The following is a 22,632-nucleotide window of genomic DNA, read 5'->3' on the forward strand; positions in this document are numbered from 1 at the left end:
GATTGTGTCTCATTTTTCATGACAAAAGCAAAGTTACTAAAATTTCTACAATGTTTTAAATGTCAAATTCTTAATTTCTTGCCAACTCTTTTGAGTAGGAGAGTGGATCGTATCACCGGACACTTTTATTCGTGGCTCTGAATTCCGTACTCAGAGGATGATATTTCGGCCAAAAATAGCACCAGTTATTCCCAACGTCCTGCAGATTATGAAAATTATTTACCCCGATTTTGGGAAACTAGACTTCAAATAGACCCCTCTCCAAAAAGTTGTCTTTTAGTGCTGTGTAAAATCGCATTATAATTCCGGACACGATTTTCGACATGGAATAATTGACGTCTTTCGCATCTTGTCCTTGCACCAGAATCACAATTCATACCAACAATTCACCGTACACATTCCTATCGATCGGACGACAAAGAAAAAAATATAGGCAAATGAGGCTTAGATTTCGTATTTTACTGGAAAATGTCTAGCATGAAAAAAAAAAATCTAATGATAAATCGACATCTTCTTCTTAGGGGACCTCAGGATGATTTTCAGACTTTTACATCTGAACAACTATAAATCGGCTAAACTGAGTACAGAGTTTCAGAATTTATAGTGATTGGGATGAGGAATGAGAATGTTTTCAAAATCTATAACAAATTGCAATGAGCAAGGATGATGACATGGCAGCCTCACCATAAGAATGCATGAGTTGGGGCTCACGGAAGCAGAACAAAAGAAAAAGGCATGCATAGATTCTTCACAGGTGAACTTGTTAAGCAAGTGGTATTGTAATGGAATTGCACTGCTGCATTTCTGAAATATATGAGGCTCTGATGTCATCAACACTGTTCAGTATAATTTGTTTGAGATTTTCAATTTATTGGTTTCTCTGCTCAAGGACCAGAACAATTCCAAGAATCTATACATGGAGCAGTTGATTTATGTACTACATGATGTGAAATTATGAAAATCGTCCGGAATGTCCCTTTAACTAGCGTTTATTACATTTTTGTGTCGCATTTTTCACGATTTCGGTCCATACAACGCTCTATGAGGCTAGTCCAAGAAGTACCGCGCGTATTGAATGTCATAAGTATGCAGAAAATGGGCGCGTCGGGAATTACCATGCTGTCCGGTGATACCATACCGGTACTATAGTCATTGGTATTCATGCACACATTAGACTAAAATTCTTTGATGCGTGATATTGTATGAACGAAGTTAGAGATCTCGTCACTGCAATAAAGCATAAGCAGAACAACGTAACATTAGATAACGATACTCGAAACCGATGAAGACATTTATTCACATTACCTATTCCACAGTCCTCCCCAATCCACCCTGCTGAACAGTGGCATGAAAACCCGTTTATTAGGTCATTACACCAACCACCATTCCGTCACGGGTTTGAGGCACATTCGTCAACTTCTGCAGTGAGAGTTTGGAGTAACGAGTTTGTATCAGACTATTGTCACAGGATGATGCATTAAACTTCGATTTTCCGATGTCCAATTGTGATTTTTCGCGAAATTGAGATTAAAATCATAAAATGTAACATAAAATGTGACAATGTGCTAGATGGCCTGGACTTAAAAGTCTGCCATTAGAGGAAGTTAACACAAGAGAATTTCCAAAAAGAAACATAGTGAGAAGTCGTCAATCTAAATACAAAAGAAATTTACTGCCTAACTCATATGAACGACGTTTTCAATTGTAAAAAGGATATTTACTCTTCCTTGCAATGACATTCAAAGTTTAAGACAACATTTTCTAAAACTTTGCCTATTATCAGCCAGAAAAAATCTTGGAGAGCCCAGCCTCTATCAAGCAGCTCGTGTCCACCCATATTGTGATTACCGCCCTGTATTATTTAGTCCTTTACCAGACGGTGATCCGGATCACTGGCGAAATTTGATTAATAATATGTTCCTTGTGTCATAATCATTTTCCTGCAAATTTCATTTAAAACCGTTCAAAACGTTTTATATGGTTATTTTGCAAACAGACATTAATCATAAACATAAGAACAGCCTTGCGGACATGGCATGTCTATATCGGAAAGCGCTATCTCATAGATACAAAGATGTATAATATAGACGGAAAGAAATGTATTTAATGAACAAACTTGTGGAAGATACCTATTTCACACTTATCCCCAGTTAGATATTTTGGGCAGTCACGTGAGAATCTCATTAGTGTATATTCCATTATTTAATCATTGCCTGATAAACAATGGTCATCGTCTCAAATGAAAAATAAAGGAAATTGAAGAAGAGGTTACAGCATATTTCAAAATCATCGTTTTTACTAACATCATAATGTGGTGGACACTATAATGTAAGTCATTACCACTAAACTCTCAACATTAACACCGAAAAGGGGAATCTTATTCATTAGCGCAGGTTGCAGAACCAGTAAATGAAAAATATTATATTCAAAATATCATATTAGGAATGATACGCATAATATGTTATATATATATATATATATATATATATATATATATATACATATTAGGTAGTCCACGTGTTGCCGTGATAATAAGAAAAAAACAACAAAACTGGAACAAAGTTCATGCTGTATTCATCAACAGTTTGTTTCTACACACAAATTTTCGAGCGATTTGCTCTTTCTCAACCATTGTCAAGTGTCCACACTTGAGAAAGAGCGTATCGCTCGAAAATTTGTGTGCAGAGATAAACCGTTGGTGAATACAGCATGAACTTTGTTCCAGTTTTGTTTTTGATCTTATATATATATATATATATATATATATATATATATATTTAATATATACGTATTCCAACAACCCATTATAATGTTCTGAACATTCAGTGTTGTCACTTTGTTTAGTTGTCCACTAGCCCATCCCCGCTTTATGTTTTTCTCCAATACCACCAGAATGTTCCGGTTCCCCACAACCGGCTGCAAATTGACTGCTGGCATGGTAACCGGGCCAAATGTGAAGTGTGCACCTCACACCGTACGTATTTATAGATCCTGTAACCCTGAATGCTGTTAAACACATTATTATACACTCATTCCCGGTTAAGAACGCTACTTATGTGCTCTTTTTGTGTGTACCTATGTTCCGCTTATTCATACATACACTCCTTGATCTAATTACTCTTATGATTTCATTAATTGCCGTTATTGTTTATATGGTTGCCTGCTTTGACATGCGCGAGGAGTTTCACATGTGTGTTTGTGCGCACACATCCGTATCCATTGTGTGTGTGCAGATGTTTAGTCATACGTACACTGTATTTGTAAATGCTTATATTCTGTACGCTGTTTGTGATTGTATATCTGCAAGTTATATTATGCAAGATTGATGCATATACACTCCCACCTGTGCAATTATTCCCTGCCGCACATTATTATACACTCATTCCCGGTTAAGAACGCTACTTGTGTGCTTTTCTGTGTGTACCTATGTTCCGCTTATTCATACATACACTCCTTGATTTAATTACTATTATGATTCATTAATTGCCGTTATTGTTTATATTATGGTTGCCTGCTTTGACATGCGCGAGGAGTTTCACATGTGTGATTGTGCGCACACATCCGTATCCATTGTGTGTGTGCAGATGTTTAGTCATCCGTACACTGTATTTGTAAATGTTTATATTTTGTATACTTGTTTGTGATTGTATATCTGCATGTTATATTATGCAAGATTGATGCACATATTCACCCCCACCTGTGTAATTATTCCCTGCGTCTCTGCCTCCTTCACTGTAGTTATCAGTTCCGCTATTGTTTTGATCATCATTATTAATTTTCTATTTGTTTATATGATATCCATGTTTTGTATCTTGTCCCCAGTCTTGACAAAGGGCAGGAAGCCCGAAAGCTTGGGTAAACTCACTTGTGAGGATTAAGCAACGTCTACCGCCTCTTTACTCTCGTTTACATACACACTCCAAAAAGATGCGACGACCCAGGGGTTCATCATTAGCTGAAGACACACGACTCAAACCTATATATATATATATATTATATATATATATATATATATATATATAAAGACACACGACTCAAACCTATATATATATTTGTGTAAAGTTCAATTTTTGTACACAGGGTTCAAATTTGACAAAAAATCTTGAACTTAACTTTGAAATTAATCATGGATTAATTTAACGAAACTGATTCATGCTCTCATATTCAAATCACTTTCAAATAAGTTGTACACTATGCAGCTATTCATCACATCAATGACAGCGTTATCTGATGTTTGGTTTTCGAACTATTAGGGATCAATATTGGAAGTTTTTTGTAACACCTAGTATTATGGTGTATGTGTGTGTGTCCAAAAATAAAAGCGTGTTCTACATACTGAAACTTCTGCTGTACATTAAGAACCACATTACCATTTAACTCTGGCTTCACAGCTGTATTATGTACACACACACACACACACACACACACACATACACACACACACACACACACATATATATATATATATATATATATATATATATATATATATGTGTGTGTGTGTATAATGTCTTTTAAATAAAAAGTTTCAGAATACTTGGAAGGAAATAGGAGTTATTGAATAGTCTACCAGCCCATCCCCTGCCGCTGGTAGCCCCATCAGCCCAGGGCGGTGAGCTGGGTCGGGAGTGGCAGGTTATATATATATATATATATATATATATATCTATATATATATATATACATATTTATTTATATATATAGGGCCTACATATATATGTGGGATATGAGAAAGGAAGGAGAAAACGGTGCGTAGCTTTATTACTGCTAAGACTCCCGTCCCCATATCTAAGCAGTTTCGCTTTTCTGTACTGATCAAAGAAACACATTAATAAATGTCAACTTAGTATTTGTTACCAAGGTCAATATTTAGAGCGCGTGTCTGGTCTATGATACTTAGGTGTATATTTTGACGAAAACCTTAACTGGTCACGACATATTTCCCAAATCATAAGCAAAATTTCTCGAGCTATATAAGGAGGATTCGAAATTTCTCACCGAAATATATGTTGATACAGTTATATCAACTCTGATCTTATCTCACATAGATTACTGTTCAGTGGTATGGGGGAATTACACAAAAGGTAATATATCAAAGTTACAAAGGCTTCAAAACAAATACGCAAGACTAATTCTGAAGACCGATTATACTACTCCAAAAGCTGTTTTACTAAACTCATTGAAATGGCAGTCTGTAGATCGGAGAATAAAATACCAGTATTGTGTTACAGTTTTTAAAATCTTGAACGATTTAGCCCCTCCGTACTTAAACCCTTTAAAGACGCCCTGTGTTATATTATACCACACACGCCCTCAATAGTCCACTATTCATACCGCACCCGCGTACTTAAAGGACAATTTCACCTTCATAAACATAAGGATTGAGAGAATGTAGCAATATTAGTAGAACACATCATTGAAAGTTTGAGGAAAATCAGACAATCCGTTCAAAAGTTATGATTTTTTGAAGTTTTTGTGCAGTACCCGCTGGATGAGAAGACTACTGCAGTGTATGAATAACTTAGATGTCACATGCGTACAACAATATAAGGAAAATATAAAGAGAATTTCACAAAATTCCATCTTTTGAAAAAAAGTACACATTCCCCTGACTCGTTACCGATACATGTTATGGGTAATATTATTCCCCCTGCCCTTAGAAAGAGGCAAGTCAATTGCTCTTTTATTATGCGAAAAAAGTTAAAATATGTTGAATTTTCTTTTATATTTTCTTTATACTGTTGTACGCATATGACTCACAAGCTGTAGTAGTCTCCTCATCCAGCGGTTCCAACACAAAAATTAAAAAAATTCATAACTTTTGCATCGATTGTCCAATTTTCCTCAAACTTTCACTGATGTGTTCTACTAATATTGTTGCATTTTCTCAATCCTTATGTTTATGAAGGTGAACTTGTCCTTTAAGGTTCAATGGGTCAGCGAACAAAACGCTAGGCTACAAGAGAGCTCCCTGTGCTAATCTCCTAACCCAAAATGGTTGTCCCAGCGAGCCACGAGAGCTTCCGAATGGACGCACACTCTCAGTGCGCATGCGCATGAAGAGAGGCCAGAAGAGCCACGCGTCTTCTGGCCTCTCTCCTCCAATCACCGCAGCTCGCGGTGACAATGGTTGTGTATGATGCGTACACACACACGCCCACACACACACTTGTCTCAGTGGTGGCATTGTCCCACACGTTTATGGATATAGCACCGAGTCTGGCATTGCGCAATTGCATGCACAAACTTCGGTAGTTCGGAGTTTACGTACCATTAGGGATGGCGATCGGCTGCCTTTAAGAAACGCTCCTTTTCGTACATAGCATGCTCTTTATACAACAATCTACCAAGTACTGTTCAAACGTGTCCATCACTGTCAATATTCAAAACGCAGATTAGATTAATGTTTTAATAAGTTTATTTGGCAGTAGTGTATATTGTAACATGTTAATGAAACGCATTATTTATCATTATGGATCTTCTGCAGACAGATGTGTCTGTGTCCGTATGCATGTGTGCGTCTGCGTGTCTGTGTGTCTGCGTGTGTGTATGATGTGCATGCGCGCATGATGTGCTTGTGTGTGTATATGTAAGGTTTTGACTATGTCTATTTCTTTAATCTTTTGTATTTTGAATTGTCATTTGTTGTATTATCTTCTATTTCATTGTTATCATGATATGCAAAATGTATCTGTGCAAGTACAGGGCTCTCTTGAAAAGCAGGCCTCTGGCTAGAACGAGACTTCCCCTACATTTTTAAAGAAAGGGTGAATGAATAAATAAATACCTGTTAATACGACGTCCACGGGCAAGTATACATCTCCTGCTCTCTGTAAAGCATGGTTGATGCATCTGCCACCTTCATCATGCCGTACGGTTGAGTAGATGTCTTGGTTAAGGGTGCACTTATTCTTGCCCTCTGGCTGAGTAATGTAATCGATGAATTTGTGAATCTTAGTACACGATGAGAACGAAACAATAGCAATCCTTGTCTTGTCTGGTGAGACTGGTAAAATCTGGGAGGTCGCCTTGACGAAGTAGACGAGTCTTGCGTAGTACACCGCTCCGATGCTTGAAGACGAGTCGAGCACGAAAACGAGATCGGTAGGGCCGACAGCATATATCTGAATCTTGTCCCTTCATGAGAGACCTGCTGCAGGTTTCCTGCGACATGATAATGAGTTATCAACTGGAAGCATGCAAAGACTATCAACCCGCGGGACAGCATGATCTATGTGCTTGTAGTTAACATGAAAAATCCCAAAAGAAACTGGGTGGGGGCTAATCATTTGACCTCTTTATATATCAGCATGATCAGTGCCAGGAGAATCTTCTCTGCCTTCCCTATAGATCAATCATTAAATTGAATACAAAAGTGGGTAACCCGCCACTTTCCGTTTGTAAGACTTGGACTCTCGGCGTTTGTCTACGCTACTGACAGACATCAGTCATCAGAACCCGTCGAGACGACTCTCGTGTGGGCGATACTTTACGTGGCGCCTGAATGCACTTTCACTCTATACGCATACACTATGACAGAAAAAAAAAAGAAGAAAAAAAAATACATGTGAGAGGGCTAATTTCCTTCCTTGTTGGCAATACCTCAGGCTTTAAAAAAAAGAAACTTTGAAGTATTTCATATCCTTTAGTTTGACGGCCCAATTTCTCATTGGTCGGATAATTCACAGGTCTCAAGCTGTCATCGGATATCCCCCCCCCCCCTTCGGGAAGCAGATGGGATATTCTGATATCCAAAACAGCCCCTCTGAACGATTCGGTGTAAAAATGTCAGAAGTAAAAATGTCAAAGGTAAAAATATCAGAAGTGATACGTATGTCATGTGTCAGTGTGCCTGTCTTGAATGATTTTCATGCGACCCCTGCTGGATATAATGACATCCATGTCATTTTCTTTTCCTGATATACGAATCATCTGGAAATTACTTTTCTTGGTATATGGTATAGTTATCACAGTGGACCTATAAGTAGGTAAATTGTCTCAACAGTGGCTCATCGCAGCGATGCACCAATCAACATCGCGGTAAACACGTACGTTTGTTGTTCAACAGAGTATACATAGACAGGAAGGAATTGTTAGTACTACGTACCATAGGTATCTATGTGCCTATATACTGCCATTCTCATCATAATAAGTTTGGAAACTCGATTATGATCTCTAATATTACTGTAATATGACAATAATAGTCGTTATGTCTGGTATCATCTTAAAGCTTGAACATCGTTCTTACAAAAAGTAAGAAATAGATCTTATCGAATTTGATCAATTATCTTTCAGGGGACCGTTCCATGAAACTTTTTGTCAGTGATTTACACTGACAACTGTTAAAAACTACTGAAATCCTTGCGTCTGATTGGCTGATAGCAAATATGTCGGTGAAAACCTCCGACGAACTCGTTGATGAAACGCCCCCCTGTAATATCAGAATAACAGTCGTCATGGCTGCTATCATATTAATGCTGGAAATTTTTCCAAATGGAATGTAAGGAAACTTAACTTTTTATCGATTATATGTCCAGTTCAGGGGCGGATCCAGGAATGTGGTAAAGAGGAGGGGGGGGGGGGCGTGACTAATATTTCTAGTGCCACTTCCGGGTTTCATTTAATTGTTTTTCTTTTTATTTCTTTTGTTTGTAACAAAAATTAAAGGGGGCGTGCACCGGCTACGCCCCCTCGGGATCCGCCACTGCAGTTGGATGTTAGGCGGGACCACTTCAACCACTTTAAGCACCCCTGCTCTTTACGATTAATAAATAAGGAGAGATTTTTACATGCAAGAGTTGTGACTCTCTCACACACGGGACCTCCATTTTATGTTCTTTCCGAGGAACAGAGTGTTTTGCCTCTTGCTAGTGGGGACGGTATGATCACACACAACATTGCTCAGTCGGAACCCGGGTCCTTCCTTTGGATTGTGAGGCAAACGTGCTACCGACTGAGCTAACTCACCGTCCTTTACTCACGAAATTTATATGATTTTCTGACTATCAAACCTTCATAATATCAAACCTTGTTACATTTTAGGATTAAGTAACCTTCGGGATAACAATCATCATCCAAAGAATAATTCAGGCAAGAGTACGAGACTAAAACGACGCATTCAAAATGTGTGCACTCGATTTGTCTTCAGTTGCATGAGATGTATTAACTTCCAAAGATGAACTTGTCTTCGGGGGTTTTTTTTCAGTCTTCTTTGACTTACAATATTTCCAGAACCGTTTCAGATTTTGCTTTATGTATTTACAGATGTTTTCATGCAAATAATGTTTTTATATTATATCAGCACTTTCTTAGTTTCAATCACGAAACATTAAGGCGGATTGGCCTTGTAATCACAATAGATCATGAATGTTTGAAATATTTGTGATTATCGATTATCGATTTCTACGGCACGACACACACACGGTACGAGACGCCTCAAAACGAATTAACAGCAAGACAATATTTCTGTTCTCAGTTAGCTCCATCCATCAGTGACTGAGATACCCGTTTAGGAGACCAATACGGATAGCATTGTATTAAGCATGGGTTTGACTAACATTCGTCCATTTTTTCAATACAAAGAGAAAAAGCAACAGAAAATTGCATAACTCGGTCGAATGTACGCATTAATTAGACAGACACTGGGCCTATTGTGTTGTGTGTCAAAAGAAAGAATGAAAGGAATATTTTAGTGATTGCGCCACTAGTGTATGACGCATACAAACGCACCCAATTAATTCTATATGCAAAATTCAAAGTTCACTATTCAAAATAAATCAAGCAATTGAAAATCTAGTTAAACGTCTGTCTGTCGGTTTCCACAATGGCCCTTGGTGACATTATACGAAAGAAAATTCAATTCCAACCCAAAAGTGTATCCATAGTTTTTACAGCAATGAATTTGGCATAAACCTGTAAATTAAAATTAAAAAAAAATATTTCTTAAGTCGGTGCTCCATTGACTTTACACAGGCACGAAAGAAAAACTTGCTGTGACTGCAACTTTTCTTTTCTTTTGATCACTATCCTTCGAAACTGTGATGATGATGATGATGATGGTGTTTGTATTACTTTCTCCACAGTTCTGCCCTGTCCATCCTGCCGAGCAGTTGCAGGAGAATCTATTCAGTTGGTCATTACACGTTGCGCCGTTCAGACACGGATTCGAGGCACATTCATTAATTTCTGCAGAGAAACGAGACAGAAAGCATTACTTCGTGTAACATTGCTCTTGTGTCGATAACGAATACATTTTGTATCATGAAAAGAGTCACTTTGGGAAAATCATATCTTCTCTGCATTGTACGGGGGAAGAACTAGGTTAACATGTTGATATCGAATTGTCTTCTCGCCCAGGATTTTTATTCTACGAGCCCAGAGTCTAATCCGCGGAAAGTATGACTTTATTCATATCAGTATGTTCCGCAGTTTTTTTTTCCACGCCATCTCGGTAGGCAGTCACACGAGATGGCGTTCAGGTGGTCGTTGCAGCTCCCGCCATGCTCACATGGATTTGAAAAGCATACATACCGAAGTAAAATAAGACATAGCAGGACCTATTGGCAGTAAAGCCAGTGTGTAACACCTTTCCCAGAACTCTGACACTAGTCTTGCACCACTAACCGCTTTCATTCTCGGAGCCTCATTTATTTTTCGTTTCGACAATGAGTTTTCACGTTTTTTTATTGTGAAAATCAATGTGGTACTAACATTCAGAATATAACAGAAATTATTCTGATAAAGGCAGAATAAGATACTAGTCGCTGTGAGAACCGTCGAGTTCTTGATAGATATTCTGCAGTGCTGAAAAGCCCAATTTCCCAAATTTAGCATCTACTTGGATGTTATGTGATCAAAATGTTTTTGTCTTTAAAATTTCTGATTCTTTCAAAATTTCTACATTTTGATTCATTCGCAATTAACGAACCGAATTGAATCGTCTTGACTTCAAACTTTCATTTGATTTCTATATGAACTGTTTATTTTTTTCCCCTCTCGATCCACCAGGTGATAGAGTAATGGTATAACATATACATGGAATTATGACCACTTCCAGAAAAAAAAAACGGAGTTATGTTACTAAAGGCCTACTGTTGTAATTATTCAGGATTCCCTCCACAATTGCGCAAATCATGTGACATAAATGACGTTCGTCACCTTTTCCCTGACACGACACGCCAATAGAAGCACATGGACACATATCTGATATCTTACGCAACTAACGGATATCATGGTATCAGAACATAGAACGTTGAGCATAAGAAACTCCTTTCCGAAAAAAAAAGTTCATGGAAATTGCATTATGATATTTTTAAGACAAATTATTAATAATAAGGTATTATAAATACCTTCACAGGTCTCTCCGTCCGGACCAAGCGAGAAGCCATCTTGACAAGAGCAATTGTAGCTCCCAGGCGAGTTGCTGCAAACTTGCGAGCAGTTGTTGGCTGAACTCGTACATTCGTCTATATCTGAGAAGAAATGTTCACATTCTGGCTGTGCGATGGATGGTATGGCTGCTAATACCAGACCAGTTACATCAAATCATCACATGGGAATCAAGAATTATATTAATCAGGCGTTTGCAGAGTTAAACGTACTTTACACTGGTCAGACCAAGTTTGGGGTTGTTGTTGTTGTCGTTGCCGCCGCCACTGCTCCTGCATGCTGCCGCTTGTTGCTGTTGTTGTTTTCTGTTTCTATCCTGACAGCTAACGTGATAGATTTTGACCTTGATGAATGCAGATCTATGGTGATTTCATGTCAATGGGTGCTAGTTCCCTAAAAAAAAACCCACACACACACACGCACACACACACACGCATACACACGCATACACACACACTCACACACACATTTTCGGTCATTTTGATTGCTGGCTTGCTATCTCCGTACGTGCGGCGTTGGGCATTTTCTCTGCTTTTGCACTACCACCTTCCCCACTCTATGTACGAACACACGCATAGCATAGCGCCGGAGAAACCGAGCAGTATCCCTGACATCGATCGGTAATATATTTAAATAAAATAAGTGCGTAAAATGTATTTGCAAACTGAAACTAGTGTAACAGAGTGGCACAGGTCCCTGACCATAGCGACATTTATAAAGTAGCCATTCAGAACTATAACAAAATATGTCTTACAAGTTTTCGTGCCACTTATGGACGACATTTTCCAGTTTTATAGAGTGCAGGGGAAGTCCCCCACCCCCGCTACATAAATGGAAATGCGTTCATCCATATTTACCCCAATACAAATTCCATGTTCGCTGAAGACTTTGTTAGTTATTGTATCGATGAAAAGTTTGCACTGTAGTCTGAGCGTTGGGCCACACATTTGATACGCAGACTTGGTTAATTGCAGCATTTTGAAGACTTTGCGATGAAGATCACTCTACAAAATGAAGCTGCTTGCGATGCTTCGTGAGGTCAACTCATCTCACTACCCTCTCCTGGTACATAGCAACGAGCATGTAGTGATTGAGTCCGTCCAGTATGATCTTACTTTCACAAGTTGACTGAACGAACGCTCTGCGAATGGCACATGTCGACGGGCAAACAATGAACAGCTTCACAAGCTCCTACGTCGAAATACGTCGGCATAATCTTGGCGAAAACTAATCGCGCGTGAAACCGAATCATGAAGTATTAATTGATCATATTTTAATAGCTAAATGCCATGTTACTTTGTTTACAATTTGTCATGTATTATTTACGTGTTTTAGCAGTTTACTCGTATTTTCTATGTCCTGAAGGGGAAATTGTATAAAGTGCATTCCGATTTGATGTGGGGAAACCTTGGAGGCATGGTGATGTGTGTCCGTCTTTCAGTAGAGAGATTGCGTGTGTCTCAAGCAGTTACCAGATGATGTTACCTTCAGTTAAGATAAGCCTGTATCATTACTCTTGCATCGTTTAATGTTATACGCCATAAAATACGAACATTGTCAATATTTGACAGCATTCCGTGCACAGTAACACAGACATTATACGCGCGATCTATCTATGACGAAGTTAGAGAAGATAAAATATACCTACGAAGATTACTGATGGAATCAAATGAAACATTCTTTCACTGAAAATGAGAGCTCGGAGACTAGCCGCTTTGCACATAATTTCGAAGAAAATTAACAGCGTTTCCCCTGTGCCAATCGAAGATGGCTCGAACGAATACGACCACGGTCGAAAGTGCAAGCATTGCATTAAAAGTAAAAGATGTATATCTAAGGTAGGACTATAAAAGAAGGAATGAGACTTGAATTTATGAAGTTATGACTACATTATGTAGATAAAGTAGGCAACAGGTACTTTAGTTTTAGCAAAAGAATATATGTATATAGATATGATATACTTATATACATTATGATGCCTCAACAGCGATATGGTTCATCAACATGATCAAGAGGCATGATAAGTACATGTAGATAATGTACATGTAGAAATGTATATATGTATTGACAAAGAAGCAAATTGGTAATGCATTTTTGGCCAATAAAGAATGAGTTTATTCGACTCGAATTATATATATATATATATATATATATATATATATATATATATATATATATTTGTATGTGTATGTGAGTGTGTGCATACATCAGCTAATAATACCTATTCCACAGTTTTTCCCTGTCCAGCCCGCAGAGCAGTTGCACGAGAATCCGTTTATCTGGTCAATACATGTCCCATTGTGTAGACATGGGCTTGAAGCACATTCATCAATTTCTGTTCGTAACAAAGAAAAAATGTATAGAGATAGATAGATAGGTAGATAGATAGATAGATAGATAGATATAAGATCTTTATTTTGTTTTTTGTTTGATAGTTTGTTTGTTTTTTATTGTTCTATATTCCACATTTCGACAAATAAATAAACCATAAACATAACAATACAAAAGCATGGATGAATTGTCAAGTACAGCATTCAAGACAATTTATCATGTGAAATATAAGGAATCTACAATTTATGAATTGATGTTAAGTATATATGTTATATACTATACATACGTGCATATACATGTTTATATATATACATACATATATATATATATATATATTATATATATGATATGTATATATGCAAGTATTTTTACGTAAGTGATGTGCATTCCACTCACTTCGTTGGTGTTAGCTGTAACATACGCTCCACAAATATTTATAAACAAACGTGTAGGTAGCAAGCTGAGAAGTTAAAAGATCCCCACAAAAATAAAAGACTGAAGGATGCAGCACTAGATAGTTCGTGGACAGAGCTTGTGCAATGATATAAGTTTAGATTTGTGCATTTATGTATCTTTGTGCGTGCACACGTATGTGCTTTTGCGTAGGTAAACGTTTCATAATGTGTCAACTATTACCTTCACATGGAGAGCCGTCAAAACCAGGACAGCATACACGCATGACGGCATATGTCTGTCGATATATGGTCCTAAGTAGTTAAAAAGAGAAACAATGATTAACATGTCACATAAAGCAATGACTAAAGAAGGTCTTGTGTTTCCTCTGTGATCTTCTTACATTTTCAAGCCAATTGTAAAGTCATAATAAGTTCTGCGCTTTCTTTAAAAAATCTACGTCAGCGAGGACTATGTCAAATTGTCTTGTTGCATTATAATTTTCACGACTCACGAGGGGACTGCATTCTACAAGCTTGGCTTTTTAGCAGTCCCCTCCATTTCCGACCTTTTCTTTCTTATGATTCAGTCACATTGTGCCCATGTATTTCTTCAACTAGTATGTTTATTGATTCATGTAAACAAATGACGTGTATCTAAATTTCATTTGGAAATGTAAAAGTTACATTGTACTTAATTTGTTTATATGAAATTGTCATATTATATGCTTTGGCCGCAAATGAAATAAAAATGAAATGAATGAAAAAATGAAATGAATACTCGATGTAAATAATTATCTTTCTTGTTTATTAGTCATTCAGTTTACTTGTACTTTTTTAAATTACTTCATTTCATTTCATTTCATTTATTCATTTTCATGATGACGGCTTTCTGGTCGAAAGACAGGTTTGACATTAAGAGATGTTTTCTCTCCGTACACTTGCATGTATTCAGGTTGTATATAGTTTATGATATAGATGTTTGATCCCCAAATTCCCAAACATTCCAAAATGGGTGATTTGAAATCATTATCAAAAAAAAAATCAATCATATTTTTATTGATTGAGCAAGATGGTAGTGGAAGTGTAAATGTGAACTAAAGTTGCCCTGGTTTACACTTAGTGGTGCTGGATTCATGTGCAGTTATACAGCTTTATCAGACATTGGTTCTTCTATTTAAAAAAATGGCACATGAAAGCACATTTTCCATGGTTATTTCAAAACATCATATTTCGATTCTTGTATATGCTTTGATTTACTTGGACAATGAAAACAATGAATAAATGTTTTGATTTCACAGACATTGGCGATGGGCAGGTTTCTTGATAAGCATTATCCAGTCAATTTCAGCAGCTACTTATAGTACAATAGGCGTGGAAAGAGGAGTAAATTCTAGCCTTTATCATTAATTTGTTTTTGCTGTACCAGTGAGTTGAGTTAAGAGCTATTTCTGTTCCTGCACATTATTTCAATGTCTTATTTTTGTACATGGTGATAACAAACTCAATCAAATAAAATCAAATCAAACCTTGTAGAAACTACACATCATATCGACCTCAGTACATGATATTGACAAACACTGTTCAGAGAACTGTCATCATACCTTGATTTATTACATACTGTTCTGAAAAGTCCCGTGAAACATGAGCCCCTGTATGTCTGCATAGCGGTTGTCCTGCGTGTTCTGTTCGCTCTATAATACCTGAAAGATGAAAAGGAAAACTTACAGTGATGTATTGTTGAAATAGTAAGTATTTTTGAGTGAAACAAATTCCTTGAATTACGGACTTATGTTGTCTTTGAATTTTGAAATCATTTCATTTGCAAAGGAGGGATTGAGAGCTAGCATTAGTTAATTCACTTTTTAAAGATGAACAGACTATCGAGTAAATCATAGCACATAATTCCGACTTTGACAAATTGTGAAATGGTCATAAGTGTACCACTGCCTACAAAGGAAGCGTTTCTGTGACTCTTTTCTTTCGGGTTTTTTTTTTCTCTCTCTCTTCTTGGTATAGCGACATCGTTTGAATTCCATGCACAATTCTTTATTTTGTTTGCTACAACAGTAGCACGAAATATTTTCTTCCACAAGTTGAACCCACACACTACAAGCATTGACCCCATTTTCGCAGTTCGTTCTTTGCTTCGCTTCACAATGAGAAACATGTGTGATTCATGTTTGATACACTAATTCACAACGGCATATCTGTATTGTACTTCCAAGTTTTGCTGTATTACAGATATTCCTTTTTCTAATTATACTTTTTAAATTTTGTATTGTAAATTATGAGCAAACTTTGGAAGTGAATCCAGACTGCCAGGAACATGAATTTCAATGATGAAATCACAGCTGTACTGAATATAGGCGTGCAAAGAAAATGATTTTTGTTTCACGTTTTGTCCTGTTGTCTTTATTTTCATGTAATTTGTTAACATAATCAAGTAGTAAATAATAACAATAACAATAACAATAATAATAATAATAATAATAATAATAACAATAATAATAATAATGATAGCACAGGGTACCTATAATGCGCCAATTTCACATGACTAATGTGCTCAAGGCGCAGAAAGGAAAGGAAAGAAGAGAAACTTTTAAGGTCGTTCATCTGTGTAGGTCTGATATAATCTTTGGAAGGTGGTGTTGTGCTAAATGGAAAAGGTATAATCACCATTTACTACCATTCCTTCCGCTATCTGACACTTTTCAAAAATAGATTGATTCATTAATGCATTTGGATTTATGAATATTTTCCTTGACTAGCAATATATAGTAACTGGGCTTCCAGTTCACTGCAAGTACGAAATACATTTCAACACTCCGGATATATTTTGGGATGCTCCAGTAGTCCAGCGGATATAGAAAAATCATGCACTTTATGGTAAAAGCACCATACTTGGTACACATGTACATGATGCCAATATAAGTCATTTCTGATATGGAAGCCACTCTGATTCTCCCTTTGGCGGCCGTGGCGGCCATTTTTCAAAATGGCCGCCATGTGATATAGCAATGGTGTGTATTTTGGAAACTATAAGTCCGATTGTCGTGATTCTTGTACCAAAGTATAGGTTTTGAGGGTCAAGGATTACAATGAAATAATTTTTGAGAGGATAAAACCATGGCAACCTACTTATTGGCGGCCATTTTGAAAAAAATATGGCCACCATGTTAGATAAAAACATATCATTAAAACGTATGGACAAAGGGTCATGACTCTGGTACCAACTTATATATTTTTGTGGTCAAGGACTCCCATAAATTCAACTGTAAGTGAATATGAATCGCTTCATCCTACGTTTTGGCGGCCATTTTAATGCATATGGCTGCCATACAACAGAAAATGAATATTGTATACCTTCGAACTCAAAAGATATATAATCACGATTCAAGTGTAAAAGTATAGTTTTGGGGTGAAGGTTTCCAATTTAATGACGTTTTAGCAAAGTGAATAGGTTCATCACATCCTTTGTTTTGGCGGCCATTTGATAAATATGGCCTCCCTCCAGTTATATAGCGTACAAGTGTTATGAAAGCGGGATGCCCATTGTGGATTGATTCTGGTGTAAACGTTTGTTTTTGAGTTCAACAATTACTTGTTCACTCATTTTTAGTATTCTAATGTGGAACGTCTGGGCATAGTTAACTTTGGAAGCATTTTGGAAAATATGCTCAACTTCCTTTATAGGATTTATGTGTGTACAGTGTATGTGAAAAACATGATCTTCACAATTTCATGTCTGAAGTACATATTTCTCACGATTATACAGTTTCTAGACATATAGACTCTCGCTTTCTCTGGTCCCTGGACCATAGAATGAAAATCATAGTTTCCAACCAATATAGTACATCTGTTTCCTTTGGAAATATGACACTAAGTGTGAGAAAACTTCTAAAGCTTATTGGGTCACTTACATAAAATGTAAACACACTACAATTATGTATGCCTGTAAAATTCATGATTGACCAGGCTGTTCTGATACTTACAACTACACTGAATCTTATACATCAAACCATAAAGTAAATACAATAGGTAGTATACAATACATCATTATAGGTTTACATCTAATTGTAATTTGCAGCGTAGTGGGTAAAGAATCAGCCTCATGAAAACAAATCAGATCTTCTGCCAAAGTTTTGTATCCTATACCAACATCATTTCTTTTAGACAAAGCTGGACATGATAGGGTTTTGTGTGTGTGTGTGTGTCATCATCTTGACATTTGAATATGATGTACTTGGTCCAATCTGTTTCTTTCCTGGGAGCTGGTTTGTCTCGGTTGAAATGAGCTTTGCTTTTGAAGCCATGTTATCCTACAAATAAACCCAATTACCAATTACTTAAAAAGATAACATTTTATATAAATGTGCTTCACAGAGGTAAAGCAAAAAAGAATATGTGTACATTTTTTCTAGAAATGTGACAAACATTTTCGTTAAATGGATTTGTGGATGTGAATTTTACCTTTTGATGTACAGTAATTTGTAAAAAACAAGAACAAGGAAAAATCAAATCATCTGTTTCTGTGAGTAGTTCTACTCTGAATACATTACTTGTTATAGTTGATCTATATGCATTAATTTTTATCAATGATTTTAGCCTCTTGAACTGAATTTCACCCTACCCTAACCTCAAAGAAACTATACAAATATATATTTCATGCATTTGCCATTCTCATATGGAATAAGGATTAAGGTTTCATAATTCAAAAGCAACTTCTACAGGTAAATGGAAAGTGGGCGTTTCAACGCAATTAACGTAACACTGCCCATCCAAAATATAAACTACAAGAAAAATTATGCTAATTTATGAATTTAAGGAAAACCTCAAAAAAATACAAATTTTGGGGTTCATAATTATTGGAAGATAAGACTGCAGAATGAAATATTCAGTATATCGATCTTTCTACTTACCATCAGCACCAGTAGAAATACTGAAGACATTCTCTAAAGCGCACCTGCATCTACATAATTATGCATTAACGTTCATCACTGCTCATCAATGGATGATCAGGAACAATAATTGTTTTGGATTGTCAGAGCTCATTCGATTCCTTTATATGATTCCTTATAATTTTGTGTAACAGTTTTGACAAGGTCATACTATGAAATAATGAAAAGAACTGAGAACTTTAGAAAGCAATAGGTCTTATAAGACTGCAATAATCATGTTTTTGTGGCTGGAAACTATGACATTACACTTATTGTGCTCTCCTGTCTATGCATCCAAAATTGGGGGGAAAGTCTTCTATTCCATTCTCACCATTTACTCTACCTAACTTATATTCAACATAATTATCTTTATAGTATTCCAGGTATGCAACAATTGTACTTATGTGATGTTCAATACCTATACTTGAATAGTGAATGTGATAGAGGTATGATCAATCAACAACAATCAACGAACAATAACGAACTAAACGCCGCAACAACAAAGGGGGTTCATTTACCAATAAAAGGTGAACGATTCTTGTCAATGGGACAATACATATGGCAAGTGAGGGTGTATATATATATATATATATATATATATATATAATGATTATATATGGTGGCCCCTCAGAAAACGGAAAGGAATATTTTTTTCGAAACAAAAACGAAATTGTCCAATTTGGTTGAGTTCTTTTCTTTCTAGACATGTTTTTGTTGATCATTAATTTTTTACTTTATTTGATCAAAGCTCAGCAACGGAGACTACCCAACAATTGAAGGTGAATTTTCGACAATAATCCTATTCAAGCATTCCACATTGTGATGTGCGGCCTCAATTCTTTGTTAGTCTCCCAAGGCAGTGGTTTTTGTTCGATGCTGAAATTTGTTGAATTGAGCTAAGAAATTTACGCTCTACCCGTCTTTACAAAAACATCTGTAGAATAAAAACTACTCAACCAAATCGGATGATTTTGGTGTTATTCTTCTTCTAGATAAATTCTCTATAACTTTATTTCATTCATTTTTGCATAAAGTAATGCAAATGTGCAAATTATTTGCGAAAACTCGCGTTTCCATTAATTCTATGCCACACTGTATATAATGTGTGTGTGCGTGTGTGTGTGTGTGTGTGTGTGTGTGTGTGTATACTCTATGTAGTGCGGCAGTCATATTTATCAAAATGGACCTGAAAACGAGATGTGTTAGTTCTATTCATCAGCAAATGCTTGTTTAAAATCATTGACCCAATTAGTTTCAAAGACGTACAGTATAGTATTGCGGTGGCCATGTTTTAAAATGGCAGCCAAAACATATAGGATGTGATGGTTGTATACACGAAAAGATGTATCCATATAAATAATTGAACCTCAAAAACATATTTTTGTACCAGAATCATGAAGATGCATCCATTGGTTTTAAAGATATATGAATAGAATGTAGAGCAGCAGCCATGCCTTTTTTCAAAATGGCCGCTAATAAGTAGGTTACCATGGTTTTATCCTCTCAAAAATTATTTTATTGGAATCCTTGACCCTCAAAACCTATACATTGGTACAAGAATTATGACAATCGGACTTGAAGTTTCCAAAATACACATCATTGCTATGTCACATGGCCGCCATTTTGAAAAATGGCCGCCACGGCCGCAACAGGCAGAATCAGAGTGGCTTCCATATCAGAAATGACTTGTATTGGCATCATGTGCATGTGTACCAAGTATGGTGCTTTTACCATAATGTGCATGATTCACCCTATATGTGCTCTATATCCGCTGGACTACAGCTCCAATTGAAGGGAGTTTTATCAGGGCAAGAGTTTTCTTTGAAAGACATTGATATAGCATTTGCATGTATTGCTAGACGGGTACATTCTGAAAATGAAAGTGCTTTCGATTACTCACAGTGCACCTTGGGTGCAGTTCTCTGGAACTGGAGTGGACTGCGCGGCCGTCACCGAGAAAATTGTCGCGAGGATGACGGCTCCGACTGCCAGCCCGAGTGCCAGGGTCGAATGCGTCATGATGTGATGGTTGGGTGGCCCAATCAATGGTCTCTATGACAGAACTAGCAAAATAGGCGATAGTTTGGATGGTGGTGGTGGTGCGGGTAGACGTCGGGGCATCGGTAGCGGTAATAAGTATACACAGGTGATGGTTGAAGTTATTTTCAGGATGATGAGGATGTTTCGCTATGTTTTGTCGAAGAAGGGAAATAAAATTCGAACTGAATTGAATTGAGGATGAGGAGAACGAGGATTGGAAACAGAAGGGGAAGCCCAGGAGCTGTTCATATGAACGATGCTGTGAGGTGTAGAATCAAACAATCAAATCTACTGAAACTGAAACTGAAAGGTGCATGGTTGTGAATACACGTAGTAAGAAATTATCTCCGCTATAGATCTGTCCCCCAACGAGCCTCCAAATTCTCGAAATTATGTCAAGGATCATTATATGAGAGTTTTGCCAATCCAGGCCGACAGTTTCGAAATAATGATGATAATAATGATGATGATGATGATGATGATGATGATAATAATAATGATGATGATAATAATAATAATAATAATAATAATAATAACAATAATTACAATAATAATAACAATAAGAAGAAGAAGAAGAAGGAGGAGGTGTAAGGTTATATAAGCGGAGTTCAGTGGCAGATACTGTTGGTCTCAGCTGATATTTTTTGTGAGTTTTGTTGTTGTTGTTCAAGTCGTCTATTTATGCTCAGACTCGAAGCCTCGTTAAAAGACTAATCATCACACGGCCCCAACGGACCCCAAGTTATGTAAATTTCCTAAGTATGAGGGACACACGTGACCAATTTCTTGTTTGGAAATATCTCGTTTTCATCTTTCGTTGGCCAATGACAGAACAAGAAATTCTCCCTATTAAATCACCTCAAACAGGAAAGAGGGTTTATTTTGTGCTGTTAAGATGCTTATTTTTTCAGTAATTTTTTTTTTTTCTTGAAAGTATCAATGCAAGAGAAAATACTAGATCAAATCCGAGATGAAAAGAGACGGCACAAAACGCATGAGATAGGGGTCGGGGGTCGGTCTGACTTAAAAAAAAAAAAAATAGGAGTATGGTGCAGACCAGTACAAGAGTTAGGGTTCTATAGTATGTTCTATTCCTACTACTCCTTGTGGAGCCCATGTTATGGACAACTCGCTTTTTGATGAAGAAAATCTATGGGAGGCAAGAACCATTGCAAAAACCTGGATTGTAGCGGTTTTCGTGATTTATGTTCAATTTTAGATGTATTCTTTAGAGCTATTTTTGTTCGTTTAGTTTGCCAATGTGTGCGTCGGGAAGGGATTGGATAGGAAGATGCACCCCTCTAAGGTTTTGTAGCCCATGTTAAAAAACAACCGCCCTTATAAAAAAATTAAAAAAAATCCCATGAAGGGTATACGTCGATCAGATTGTCCGTTACTGTTTTGATTCCTTTGAAAAAATACCGTGTTTACGTTTGGATTACCAATACTCTCCATGAGCGAATGGACATGAGATCAAATGATGTTGGGATAAAGTCGACTTTCACGGGGTGGAAATTAGCGGCATGTGAGGTTCGACGGAC

At 36.9% G+C, this 22,632-nt stretch overlaps 1 protein-coding gene across 1 annotated transcript in view; it reads right to left on the reverse strand.

The window, feature by feature from the left end:
* LOC139716293 (adhesion G-protein coupled receptor G7-like) overlaps window positions 1–22,632 on the reverse strand; it is a 59,660-nt gene that overhangs the window by 30,980 nt on the left and 6,048 nt on the right. The window contains exons 2-5 of the mRNA XM_071627857.1: window positions 20,952–21,238; window positions 15,716–15,814; window positions 14,356–14,426; window positions 13,610–13,723 (exon numbers count right to left, since the gene is read on the reverse strand). Coding sequence (XP_071483958.1) covers window positions 13,610–13,723; window positions 14,356–14,426; window positions 15,716–15,814; window positions 20,952–21,070 — 403 coding nt within the window. The 5' untranslated portion in view covers window positions 21,071–21,238. The remainder of the gene's footprint in view (window positions 1–13,609; window positions 13,724–14,355; window positions 14,427–15,715; window positions 15,815–20,951; window positions 21,239–22,632) is intronic.

The sequence above is a fragment of the Diadema antillarum genome, unplaced genomic scaffold (assembly GCF_040938485.1).
Source record: "Diadema antillarum isolate AM-2024a unplaced genomic scaffold, OU_Dant_1.0 scf00000063, whole genome shotgun sequence".
In the NCBI taxonomy this organism is placed as follows: domain Eukaryota; kingdom Metazoa; phylum Echinodermata; class Echinoidea; order Diadematoida; family Diadematidae; genus Diadema; species Diadema antillarum.